Source organism: Pantherophis guttatus, chromosome 10 (assembly GCF_059756535.1).
Source record: "Pantherophis guttatus breed Tessera chromosome 10, ASM5975653v1, whole genome shotgun sequence".
In the NCBI taxonomy this organism is placed as follows: domain Eukaryota; kingdom Metazoa; phylum Chordata; class Lepidosauria; order Squamata; family Colubridae; genus Pantherophis; species Pantherophis guttatus.
Window position 1 is genome coordinate 21,183,671 of NC_142072.1, and position 12,944 is coordinate 21,196,614.

At 47.6% G+C, this 12,944-nt stretch overlaps 1 protein-coding gene across 2 annotated transcripts in view; it reads left to right on the forward strand.

Annotated features, from left to right (window-relative positions):
* Window positions 1–12,944, forward strand: part of MAP7D1 (MAP7 domain containing 1) — an 84,369-nt gene that overhangs the window by 57,387 nt on the left and 14,038 nt on the right. For both annotated transcript variants that reach the window (XM_060691421.2, XM_087876301.1), the window contains 6 exons: window positions 4,801–4,923; window positions 6,097–6,236; window positions 7,685–7,812; window positions 10,055–10,311; window positions 11,264–11,450; window positions 12,273–12,432. In XM_060691421.2, the coding sequence (XP_060547404.2) occupies window positions 4,801–4,923; window positions 6,097–6,236; window positions 7,685–7,812; window positions 10,055–10,311; window positions 11,264–11,450; window positions 12,273–12,432 (995 nt within the window). The remainder of the gene's footprint in view (window positions 1–4,800; window positions 4,924–6,096; window positions 6,237–7,684; window positions 7,813–10,054; window positions 10,312–11,263; window positions 11,451–12,272; window positions 12,433–12,944) is intronic.

Below are 12,944 nucleotides of genomic sequence, written 5' to 3' on the forward strand. Positions count from 1 at the left end.
GTTTGCAGAATTATCCGCCGTACCCAGAATGTCAACATGCAGTTTGCTACGTAACTATTACAAAGTTCCTTTAATCTCCCGGAGTGTGCCAGCTTTAAAGTAGCTTGTTTGGGCAGCCAATGGAATTATTAAAGAAACTGAGAAACTGGCTACACGTTCAGGGCATAAGGAGGTAAATCAGCTAATCTGGGTTTATTTACCAGTTTAGTGAAACTGAAAACATCACTTAACTGTATTTTTCGAAGTATAGGATGCACCGGACTATAAGACGCACCTACCTTTTTTGGTGAGGAAAACAAGAAAAAGAAATCTGCCTCTGCCTCCCAGCAATTTTGTTTCCTTGCAGCAAACAGCCTGCTTTACTTTCATTTTTGTTTTCAGCATAGCTTGATTAGCACAAGGGGGAAAAAATCTGCTCCAACAATTTACCTCCTTGCAGCAAGCAGCAGAGGATCGTGCAAAACAGCTGAGAGTTGGGAGGCTGATCCAATCAACTTGTGCTAATCAGGCTGTGCTGAAGCTGAAAGGAGCTGTTTCTTCTTGCTGCTTGCTGCAAGGAGGTAAACTGCTGGGAGGCAGAGGGCAAAGGGTGGGGGCCAGTGGGTGGGCGGGGCTATATTCGGTGTATAAGACGCACCTAAATTTTCACCTCCTTTTAGGGGGTAAAAAGGTGCGTCTTATACTCCGAAAAATACGGTAATATATTATGAAGCAAGCAACTGTTGTGAGATTATGAGTCCTGCACAATGTTCTTCCAATACTTTGGCTGGGGTCAAGCAATAAACACAAACAAAAGTTTTGATAGGGAGAGGTCAAGATGGTGGCTTCAGTTGCGGCTGCCATCTTGACTTTTTTTTTGACTCTCTGTGCTTCCACAGATGCCTCTGCACAAAAAACAGCTTAATGAAACAAGAGGACGGGATTCTCCTGTATTGCTACTGATCTCGTACACACAAAATGCTGGGAGCAGAATTGGGTTGCCTCTATTCAAAAGCCACTCGTTGCCCAATAAAGGCTGGATAGCTTTATGTGAACACAGCCAATGAGTTCCAGGATCAACTATGATCTGAACCTGGTGCTCCCCACCAGTGGTGAAATGTAAAATTTGTTACTATCGGTTCTGTGGGCATGGCTTGATGGGGGGAGTAATGTGATTGGGGGGGCGTCTGCCGAAGAGGTTATAAAAGAATGCTTTTAAAAGCCTCTGACGATCCCAGCTCAGCCGCGCAATCATCAGAGGCTTTTTTTTTTACTTTTAAAAGCATTTTTTCGGCCGAAGAGGTTGTAGAAAAAATGCTTTAAAATTTTTTTTTAAAAAGCCTCTGATGATTGTGCAGCTCAGCTGGGTGTGGGGGGGGGAGCAGAGATTTTTGCTACCGGTTCTCTGAACCACCCGCCACCATCGCTACCGGATCGGGCGATCTGGTCCGAACCGGGAGCATTTCACCCCTTCTCCCCACCTAATTTTTTGTCTATAAAACTTGATTGCCTACTTTTTTCCTCCCTCTAAGACAGGGGTCCCCAATCTCCGATCTGTGGCTTGGTGCTTGGGCCCATTTTGGAACCAGGCTGTGGAAGTGGTGGATGAATGTGTGGCTGTGGACATACGTGCACAAAGCTGCATTTGTGAAAATGGCATGCATGCTTGTGCAAAACCCTCCCCCCCTTCTCCCCTCCTCACCCCAACTCCCCCAAGCTGGAAAGTTTGGAGCCCGCTGCTCTGGGACAATGTTTCTCAACCTCAGCAACTTTAAGACGGATGGACTTCAACTCCCAGAATCCCTCAGCCAGCCATGGCAGTCACGTGACCAAGGGATGCTACAACTACTAAAAATACCTACCAGTTAATGCCCAAGTGTTGATCACGTGATTTAGGCTGCTACGAGAGTAGTACGTGCAAGCACCTCTTGCAAGTTGCTTTTTCTTTTTTAATGCGGTTGTAACGTCAAATGGTTGCTCAACGGTTATAAATCGAGGACTATCTGTACTAGACAAGAAAGACATGCTAACTAATCTCAGTTTCATCTTTAAACTGTAGTAGGAATTAGGATTAACCATGGATTCCCGACTCCGTAATATTAACACTGTTATGTCCTCACCATTGATAAGCATAATGCATTTGTCATCCCACCAAGGACTCCACGTACAGGTAGTCCTTGACTTACAACGATTCGTTCAGTGACCGTTCGAAGTTACAACAGTAATGAAAAAAGTGATTTATGACTGTTCTTCACACTTAACAACGGATGCCACAGCCCCATGGTCACATGATCAAAATTCAGATGCTTGGCAAGGGACTCATATTTAGGACTGTTGCCAGGTCCCAGAGTCATGTGATTTCCTTTTTTGACCATGCTGGCTGAGGGATTCTGGGAGTTGAAGTCCACCCATCTTTGAGATGGCAACGTCCATCTTTGATTGGATTCCATCAATCAAATCATCCCAATCTGGATTTGTAACCCTCTTTCTACCAAAAACTGCACTCTTATCAGGAATTAATCCCTTGGGAGATGTACGCAGATGAGCCTAGGACTCGGGATGAGTGGGGACACCCTTTTTCTCATTGATTCCTTCTTTTTTTTTTTTTGACATACCCATGAAGGCAGTTGCAAGCAAAACTCTGAAATGCCAAATATCTAAAACCATCTCTTGCAAAAAGGATTATGGGTTAAGCTACTGGAAGATTGTTCGTGTGTGGGATAGGGGCTAGGGCAGGGGTCAGCAACCTGCAGCTCCGGAGCCGCATGTGGCTCTTTGGACTTTCTGCTGTGGCTCCCTGTCAGGTGATCCCACCAGTGGCTGGCCCCGCCCCTTGCCCTCCCCTCCCAGTCACTCCTCGCCTGACCTGAGAAGGTAAGGGTGATGGCTGGGGATGGAGAAGCGGCCAGGGCAGAGACAGAGAGATACAGAGAGAGGAGGGGAGAGAGAGAGAAAGGGGAGGGAGGGGAGAAAGAGAGATGTCAAAAGGATTTTGTGGTTCCTGGTGTTTTTTAACAACTGGTTCTTTGCCCTAATGACTGGCTGGGTACGTGTGGCTAGGGGGGATCATGTGACTGGTGGAAGTGAGTGACATCGGGTTGGCCACGCCCAACCAGGTTTTGTGGCTCCCGGTGTTTTCTTTTCTGTGGGAAACAGGTCCAAATGGCTCTTTTGAGTGCTTAAGGTTGCAGACCCCTGGGCCAGGGGGCTAGGAAAGAGCCAGAGTACTTGGGTTGGGTCCCACCTTCTGCCACGGCCAGCCCTTCCTGGACTTTGGGCCACTCCCACCCTTTCAGCACAACCTATCCTGCAGGGTTGCTATTGCTGGGGAAAAGGGCCATAGAGAGGGCTAGTAGGTTGACTTCAGCCGCAGGAGGAAAGGGAAGGCATAAGGCTAACAAGTGCACTAGTTAGAATGGAATACAGGTAGTCCTCGACTTACAACCATTCATTTAGTGACCGTTCAAAGTTACAACAGCATTGAAAAAGTGGCTTGTGTTTGGTTTTCACGCTGACGGCCATTGCAGCATCCCCATGGTCACATGATCAAAATTCAGATCCATGGCAACTGGCATGTACTTATGACGGTTGCACTGTCCCGTCCTGGGGTCATGTGATCCCCGTTCGTAACCTTCCTAGCCAGCTTCCGACAGGCAAAGCCAACGGGTGAAGCCAGATTTGCTTAGTGACCGAATGATTGGCTTTAACAATTGCAGGGATTCACTTAACAACTGTGGCAAGAAAGGTTGCAAAATGAAGCAAAACTCACTTAAGAACTGTCTTGCTGAGCGATGGAAATCTGGGGCTCAGTTGTGGTTGTAAGTCGAGGACTAAGTATAATCCATATTTCCTGTCCTTGGCCAAGCACAGGGACAACTTCTTTTTTCTTCCAACATCTTAAACCTGGTTCCTTTGTACCAGTCCTGCCTTCCACACCTGGTTTGGCTAACCAGAATCACATCTCGGCACCTGCGCTCCATGTTGGGGAGCACAGAGGCTCACATGGTTAGGATGTTGGTCTGAAGATTGGCAGCCCCGTGTTTGAGATCCGGTTGCTGCCATGTGATGGGGTGAGCTCCCGTCACTTGCTCCAGCTCCTGCTGACCCAGCAGACCCAAAAGTGGGCAACCACAAGTACAGGGGTGAAATACTCCCGGTTCGGACCAGAACCTCCGATCTGGTAGCTATGGCGGCAGGTTCAGGTATGGCGCGGCTCAGCTGGGATCGTCAGAGGCTTTTAAAAGCATTTTTTTCTACAACCTCTTTGGCTGAAGAGGTTGTAGAAAAAAATGCTTTTAAAAGCCTCTGACGATCCCAGCTGAGTTGCCTGATCGTCAGAGGCTTTTAAAACCTCTTAAGGTTGTAGAAAAAATGCTTTTAAAAGAAAAAGAAAAAAGTTGGCCACACCCACCCAGTCACATTACCCCACCACCACCACCAAGCCATGCCCACAGAACTGGTAGTAACAAACTTTACATTTCACCACTGCGCAAGTAGATAGATAGGTACCACTTTGGTGGGCAGTTTCATGGGGACATGAAAAGATCCCCTAACTGGGTGTCCCCTGGGTAATGGTGATGTCACTGGCTAATCCTCTCAACCTGAAAGTGCTTTGGTGCTCCTAACATAACTGTAGTAGTAGTAGTAGTAGTAGCTACAAGTTTCAAGGAAGGGATTTGGAACGTTAGTCTTGTTGAACTCCTCTGCAGACCAGAAATCCAAGGAGCGCTTTGCAGCTCCAAACACTGGAAGATTGGTCCAGGATGAAACTGAGCCTCCCAGAGCTTGGATTAACCAAAAACGTTGGTTTTCCTTCCCCAGATCGCAGCCTCCAACTTAGTGCTTGGGAGAGCAGCATCGTGGACCGGCTGATGACCCCAACTCTCGCCTTCTTGGCCCGCAGCAGAAGCGCTGTGACGCTAGCCGGCAATGGCAAGGAGCAGGGTAAGCACAATGATCTAAAGGGGCTAAAAGGTTATCTAGAGCAGTGTTTCTCAACCTTGGTAGCTTGAAGATGGGTGGACTTCAACTCCCAGAATCCCCCAGCCAGCAGCGCTGGCTGGGGGATTCTGGGTGTTGAAGTCCACCCATCTTCAAGCTTCCAAGGTTGAGAAACACTGATCTAGAGGAAGGCGGGATGGGTCCACCAGCGATGGAAATTCGCCGAGCAAGCCACGATGATGCCAAAATAATGTTGGGTTCTGCAATTGCATCAGGCAAGCACTGCTGTTGCATCCTTGTATTGATTTGTTCGTTTTAGCTTGCGTTCCGTGAACTTGGCCATTACATTTATGACAGGGGTGAAATTCAATTTTTTTTCCTATTGGTCCTGTGGGCGTGGCTTGGTGGGCGTAGCAGGGGAAGGATATTGCAAAATCTCCATTCCCTCCCCGTTCCAGAGAAGGATACTGCAAAATCCCCATTCCCTCCCCACTCCTGGGAGAAGGATATTGCAAAATCTCCATTCCCTCCCCACTCCAGGGAAGGATACTGCAAAATCCCCATTCCCTCCCCACTCCAGGGAAGGATACTGCAAAATCCCCATTCTCTCCCCACTCCTGGGGGAAGAATATTGCAAAATCTCCATTCCCTCCCCATTCCAGAGAAGATACTGCAAAATCCCCATTCCCTCCTCACTCCTGGGGGAAGGATACTGCAAAATCCCCATTCCCTCCCTACTCCAGGGAGAAGGATACTGCAAAATCCCCATTCCCATCCCACTCTGGGGCCATCCAGAGGTGGTATTTGCCGGTTCTCCGAACTACTCAAAATTTCCTCTACCGGTTCTCCAGAACCTGTTAGAACCTGCTGAATTTCACCCCTGGTTTATGAACCAGGGTTTGTGTCTAAGCATGTGATGTTTGGCTGATTGAATAAGCCAGAGTTCCCTAACATTTCCAGATTGGCGGGGAGGGGGAGGGCATGGTTTGCACCAGTGGCTGGCAAGCACACGTGCACACAGCTCCATTTTCATGAGCAGCGTGCCTGTGATTGCCTGTGGCTCACACAAATGGAGTGCACGCGCACAGGCTTGCCCGCTAGCGAGCACAAACGCCTCGTATTGCTAAGCCACTCTAGAGAAGATTCAGACCTTCTGTTTTCATTCACCGCCAACAGTCCCCGTGTGCCCCCGCTCAGCTTCTGCCAGCCCCGTAAGCCCCTGCAAAAACCAGCGTGTACATCGTTGTACGGAGAGACGGCGGCCAGCAACCAGCAGCCCTGATGTAACTCCCCGGAATAAGCCTCACTCCTCTCCTGTAAGTTGCTATATGGTTTTTTCTTTTTTTTAAATTAACCATCCTAACTCTTTAGATCGGCGTGTCTCAAATCTGGCAACTTCTAAGAATTTGACGCCCAGTAAAGTTGCCAAGTTTGAGAAATGCTGCTTTAGATCCACATCTTTATTCCCACCAAAGTGTTATCTCTCTTGTTAGAAGCAACAGAGACTGGCAGATTTATGGTCTCGAATGCTGCAGCAGCTCAGCTTCCCTCAACCTGCTGTCCCCTACTTCAGATGTGGGGGGGGCTACGTCTCATTTTCAGCCCTGCCTGTTGGGAAGAGGAGAACTGTAATGACCTTGAGGGGGAAGTCAGCCATTTGAGGAAATTGCTTTGAGTTTCATCCAGTGGAAAATGGTCTTCCAGTGGTCTTCTCAGTGGTTGTTTTCCAGGATTTGCTTAATTCCTGGGGCTCTCATAGTCTTCTTCCTAAATTAAACCCGAGTCCTGGCCTCTTAGGTGGAATTCCAGACCTGAAGTATGTGGCTGGGAAAGAGACACCGATTAGCTACACACATAAACATACATAGATACCTCATAGATACATCAGAAGTGGTTTCTAATTACCTTTACTACCAGTTCGCAATGGGATCTTGTGCACGCCTTGCTTCTCGCATGCGCAGATTGCTGATGACGACATCCGGGGTGGTGGGCAGAGCCTCCCGCCAGTTTTACTACTGGTTCTTGCGAATCGGTCCAAACCAGGGGCAACCCACCACTGGCATACATATAAGGGATGCAGTGGCTCAGTAGCTAAGATGCTGAGCTTGTCGATCCAAAGGTTGGCAGTTCAGTGGTTCGAATCTCTAGTGCCGCATAACAGGGTGAGCTCCCATTACTTGTCCCAGTTTCTGCCAACCTAGCAGTTTGAAAGCACATTAAAAAAAATGCAAGTAGAAAAATAGGGACCACCTTTGGTGGGAAGGAAACAGCGTTCCGTGCGCCTTTGGTGTTGAGTCATGCCGGTCACATGACCACGGAGACGTCTTCGGACAGCGCTGGCTCTTCGGCTTTCAAACGGAGATGAGCACCGCCCCCTAGAGTCAGGAACGACTAGCACATATGTGCGAGTGGAACCTTTACATCAGAGCTTTATATGTTCAAACATGCTTCTGCTGTTGCCTGGAGAGATGGATGAAAACCAATAGAGCTTTCAGTTGCTAAGCAACTGACTGTACAGACAGATACAGAAAGGTTTGTCCAACCAGGACACTGGCAGTTCTGGGACTTCCATACATCTTAAAGGAGTGGGGAACACTGGGAGTTGAAGTCCATACATTGGCAAGATTGAGATGCACTGTTTTCAACAACCCCCTGCTTTGAAGATGGTGTTACTGTGAATTGATTTGGCCTAGCGCTCTGGAGAATTGCTTCTCTGCCATCAAAGTGGGTTCTGCTCTATGATTCTTCCTTCTCCTCTTCTCAGCATCAGAAAAAGAAAGAAAAGAAAGACAAGGATCGGGAAAACGCCCAAGAAAAGAGTGCCTTAGCCCTCCGCAAACGCCACTCTACGCCTTCTGGCCAGGCCCGTCAGCTGCATGTACCCGAAGGCAGGTAAGAAGTCACAAGGATCTTGACAAGATGCCGAATTAATTTAGCACTGGCCAAAAAGACTTTGGGAAACCAACTTTGCAATCGTGTCTGACTGTGGGAGATGTATATCAAAGGTCATTTTGAAGGGGACAGAATATATAGATAAGATTGGAGTTAATTGTAAAGGAGGATGTCTTGCTGTGAACACATCCTATTGTTTTCTTTGCATGTACCATATTTTTTGGAATATAAGGCGCACCGGAGTATAAGACACACCTTAGTTTTTGGGGAGGAAAATAAGAAAAGAGCTGATTGGCAGGTGGATTGGCCTCCTGGAATACCCCCAATCAGCTGTTCCCAGAGGTGAATTTTAGCAACAGGTTCCTTGGTTGTGAGTTCTGTGCCTTGCTTTTTTTTTTTGCTTTTTTTCCTGCCTCTGAAAGCCTCTGAAACAGAGCTTCAGAAAAAAAGGCTTTTTTTCCTGAAACTTCTTTCAGAGGCTTTTTTTCTGAAGCTCTGTTTGGAGGCTTTTTTTTTCTGAAGCTTCTTTCAAAGGCTTTTATTCTGAAGGACTATCTGTACTCTGTTCAATCGCCTTTCTTTGGTATTGGTATACAGGTTAAACTCTTCCAATGTTGGTTATTGTGTCATTCTCCAGATTTGTTAGCATAGTTTGGTTAAAACTTTTACTGATTCTTCTTTTTTTGCTTGCCATATTATTTTAGATAAAAGCCTTTCAGAGGCTTTTTTTCTGAAGCTCTGTTTGGAGGCTTTTTTTCTGAAGCTTCATTTCTGAGGCTTTTTTTTCTGAAGCTTCATTTCTGAGGCTTTTTTTCTGAAGCTTCTTTCAGCCTCTGAAATCTTCATTTGCGAGGCTGGGCAGGGCTACATTCGGAATATAAGACGCACCCAGATTTTCACCCTCTTTTTTGGGTGAAAAAGGTGTGTTTTATACTCTGAAATATACGTTATTTATATATTTATATTAGTTTTATACTTTTAATGTAGTCAAATGACTAAACCAATAAAGATTCTATTCTATTCCATTCCATTCCATTCCATTCTGTGTATCAAAATTCAAGATGGTGGCCATGACTATATGGATGAAGCTGCCTGCCAAGAATGCCTCTATTTGCAATAATGCTTTCCCCCCCGCTAACCTCCTAACCCTCCCTATTAGGATGATAATTCCATTTTGTACAATCTATCACAAGAGCCGTCGAAATTACAGTTACAGTAAGGGAATCGTTCCAATAATTCTGAGTTTTTGGACATAAATTCAGAAAAGATGCTTTTGTTGCATCCAGGGGACGTGAAAGCAGCCTCAGTCTGGAGCCCTTTTAAAGCAGCTGCATCTCTTCCTAGGATTGCAGGACAGTTTTAGATTCACAGGCCTCCATGCTCTGAAGCACTTTTTGCAAACGAAGCTGGAAGCTTTGTGCAGCCAGAATGTGGGATTCAACACATTCAGCTGTGTTGGGAAGGACTGAAATGGACAATTGCACATTTTAACAGGACTTCACGGTTGTTGGTCTTTTTTGCATGTTGTTCCTGCCTGGGATGATGTTAGATCCTGGGCATGAGTTTTCCTTGGAAATCATATCATTGGAGAGTTGTTTTGTCCACTTCTGCTCCAGGAAGAGCAGGAGTCCTCAAACTTGTCCGCTTTAAGACTTGTGGACTTCAACTCCCAGAATTCTCCAGCCAGCATAGCTATGCTGGCTGGAGAATTCTGGGAGTTTATTTATTTATTTATTTATTTATTTATTTATTTATTTATTTATTTATTTATTAAATTTATATACCGCCCTATTCCTAAGGGACTCAGGGCGGTGAACAGCGAACGATAAAAATACATGTAATACAAACGTTAATAAAAAAAAAAAACAATTAAAATATACTAAACACTCTGGTCCTAGATAATTCAAGACATCCCAGTTTAAAATAAAATCAAAAAAGCAATATAAAGGGAAAGTTAGGCCAGGCCGGCCTGCTGAAACAGAAATGTTTTGAGGGCACGGCGGAAAGTGCGCAGATCCGGAATCTTCTGTATCTCTGGGGGGAGCTCGTTCCAGATGGTGGGTGCCCTCACAGAAAAGGCTCTCCCCCTGGGGGCCGCCAGTCGACACTTTTGTGGAGTTGAAGTCCACAAGTCTTAAAGCGGACAAGTTTGAAGACCTCTGAGGAAGAGTCTCCAGAATAGGATTGGCCGTTTCCCCCACCTTGTCTCTAATGCCATCTCCTCTATGCTTCCCTTTGGCAGCCCAAGCCCTAAACCCAAGCCAGCCTTGCCGGCTGTAGCCAAACAGCGCCAAGCCTCGCCAAGCCCGGGACCCAGCATTTCACATCGGCCAAGCCTGACTCGCAGTGCCCAGTCTTCCCCCAAGAGGCGAGTTCGCAGGGAGCCCGAAGGCCAACCGAAGGCTCGTGAACGCAAGAACGATCCGAAGGAACGTGGGGCAGCTTCTCCAGCCCCGGAGGAGAGCTTGAAGGCAACGGGGAGCAGCGAAACACCAGCAGGTGGGCCATAGTTGGTGTTAGTTAACACTGGATTGCGGTCGACGCCCACCAAGCCACACCCACAGAACCGGTAGTAAAAAAAATTCAAATTTCACCGCTGGCTTGGTGGGCATGGCAAGGGAAGGATACTGCAAAATCCCCATTCCCTCCCTACTCCTGGGGGAAGGATACTGCAAAATCCCCATTCCCTCCCCACTCCTGGGGGAAGGATACTGCAAAATCCCCATTCCCACCCCACTCTGGAGCCAGCCAGAGGTGATATTTGCCAGTTTTTTTGTTTTTTGTTTTTTTTAAATTTGATTTATATGCCGCCCTTCTCCGGAGACTCAGGGCGGCTTACAATGTGTTAAGCAATAGCCTTCATACTTTTGTATATTTATACAAAGTCAGCTTATTGCCCCCACAAACTGGTCCTCATTTCACCTACCTTAGAAAGGGTGGAAGGCTGAGTCAACCTTGAGCCTTGGAGAGATTCGAACCAGCAGTAATTGCAGGCAGCTGTGTTAATAACAGGGTGCTTAGACCACTGTACTATCAAGGCTCTTCAGTTCTCTGAACTACTCAAAATTTCCGCTACCAGTTTTCCAGAACCTGTTAGAACCTGCTGGATTTCACCCCTGATAAAACGTCTTCAAAGAAAAACCAGAAAGTCTGGTGGCCTCTTGAAAAAGCACCTTTGGAACTAGCTTGGATAATGCTAACCTTGGTTAATTTAGCAATAACTTAAGCCTCGTCTTAAGAGCATTGTGTGAGTGAAGTCGTGGTGACTATCCAAAACCACTGAACAAGCAGACTCTGAGCTGCCTTAACCACCCCAGAGCCTCCTTACAATCAAGCCGAGCTACCTCTTCCCTTCCATTATGGATGTGATGCCTGGGTGGCGATACTGGTGGGCAGGTGGGGAGGCTTCTTCTGGGGGAAGTGGGTTAACCCTGCCTTTGGCTTTCTATAGAAATCACTGCCCCCTCGGGGGCTGCCAGCCCGATGCCTCCACCTCCTCCCTCAACGCCAGGCAAACCGATGGCTGGCACCACAGACCGAGAAGAAGCTGCTAGACTGCTGTCGGAGAAACGGCGGCAGGCACGGGAACAGCGGGAGCGGGAGGAGCAGGAACGGAAGGAGCAAGAGGAGCAGGAGCGGTGAGTTTTCCAGTGGAGCTGAAGCAAGGTTTCTAGCCCTCATGGAGCAGGAGGATCCTATTATTATTTTTTTCCTGGAGAGTTGGGCACAATGAGTGCCCAACTTCAAGTGACCAGCCAGAATCTCATTTCATCTCATTCTAGGTCAGAGGTCGGCAACCTTAAACTCTCAAAGAGCCACAAAGATCCTAACCGGAAGCCCCCATTCAATTCTGGAGCCAACCAGAAGTCCGGTTCCCCTACCATAGAGTCCTCCTAGGGCAGCATCCTTTTTCCTCTGCCGACTGGAAGTTCCGTTCCCCTACCATAGAGTCTCCTCCTAGCGCGGCATCCTTTTTCCTCTGCTGACCGGAAGTCCCGTTTCCCTACCATAGAGTCTCCTCCTAGCGCGGCATCCTTTTTCCTCTGCCGACTGGAATTCCCATTCCCCCACCATAGACTCTGCTCCTAGCACGGTGTCCTTTTTCTTCTACCTGTCCTAACCAAAAGCCCTATTAATTGTGGAGCTGACTAGCAACAGGGAGCCACAGCAGAGGGATGAAAGAGCTGCATGCGGCTCCAGAGTCGTGGGTTGCTGACCCCTGTTCTAGGTCGAGTGTCTCATCCCTTAGGGAAGTGATCAGATACTCAACTGAAAATGGGTGAAACGAGATGGTGACATGGAACATGTGCAGAGTTTTATTTTCCCTTCGCATGACCTGAGTTAAGCTTCTGGATTGCAAGCGTATTGCTTCTGGGGCATGCTAAAATGCCCTTAGCGGGCACTTTCCATTCTTCATTTTCGTGGTTTATGCTTCAGCTTTGACTCTTGACATCCGGCAGGCGCCAAGCGGAGGAGCGGGCTCAGCAAGAAGCCAGAGACCGCCTGCAGCAGCAGGTTGAGCTGGCTAGGCTGGAGGAGCAGCTGGCCCACCAGGAGGAGCAGGAGGCTCAGGAACGGGCCAGGGCAGAGCAAGAGGAACAAGAACGGCTGCAGAAGCAGGTGTGTGTTGCGAGTTGAGGGACTACTGGTCCTCACGTAGCTTTTTCATTACTGCCGTAACTGCAAACGGTCACTAAATGAGGCAGTCGCTAATCAAGGACTATCTGTCCTGCTGAGAAGGGTTGATATTTTGCTTAGGCAGAAAGAACATCTTTCCCCTTTACAGAGATGGATTCAGTGGTGAAATTCACAAATTTTCCCTACCGGTTCTGTGGGCGTGGCTTGGTGGTGGTGAGGTCATGTGACTGGGTAGGTGTGGCCAACTTTTTTTTTTAACTTTTTAAAGCATTTTTTAACTAAAAAAAGTTTTTAAAAATTCTGACAATCAGCTGTGCCAGTGGTGGGTTGCCCCCGGTTCGCACCAATTCTATAGAACTTGTAGTAAAACCGGTGGGAGGCTCCGCCCACCAACCCCAACGTCATCAAAATGCTTCTGCACATGCGCAGAAGCTTCTTCACTTGTGCAGAAGAGTGTGCGTGTGAGCGAAGCGAGCACGCGCGCCCCTGTTGCA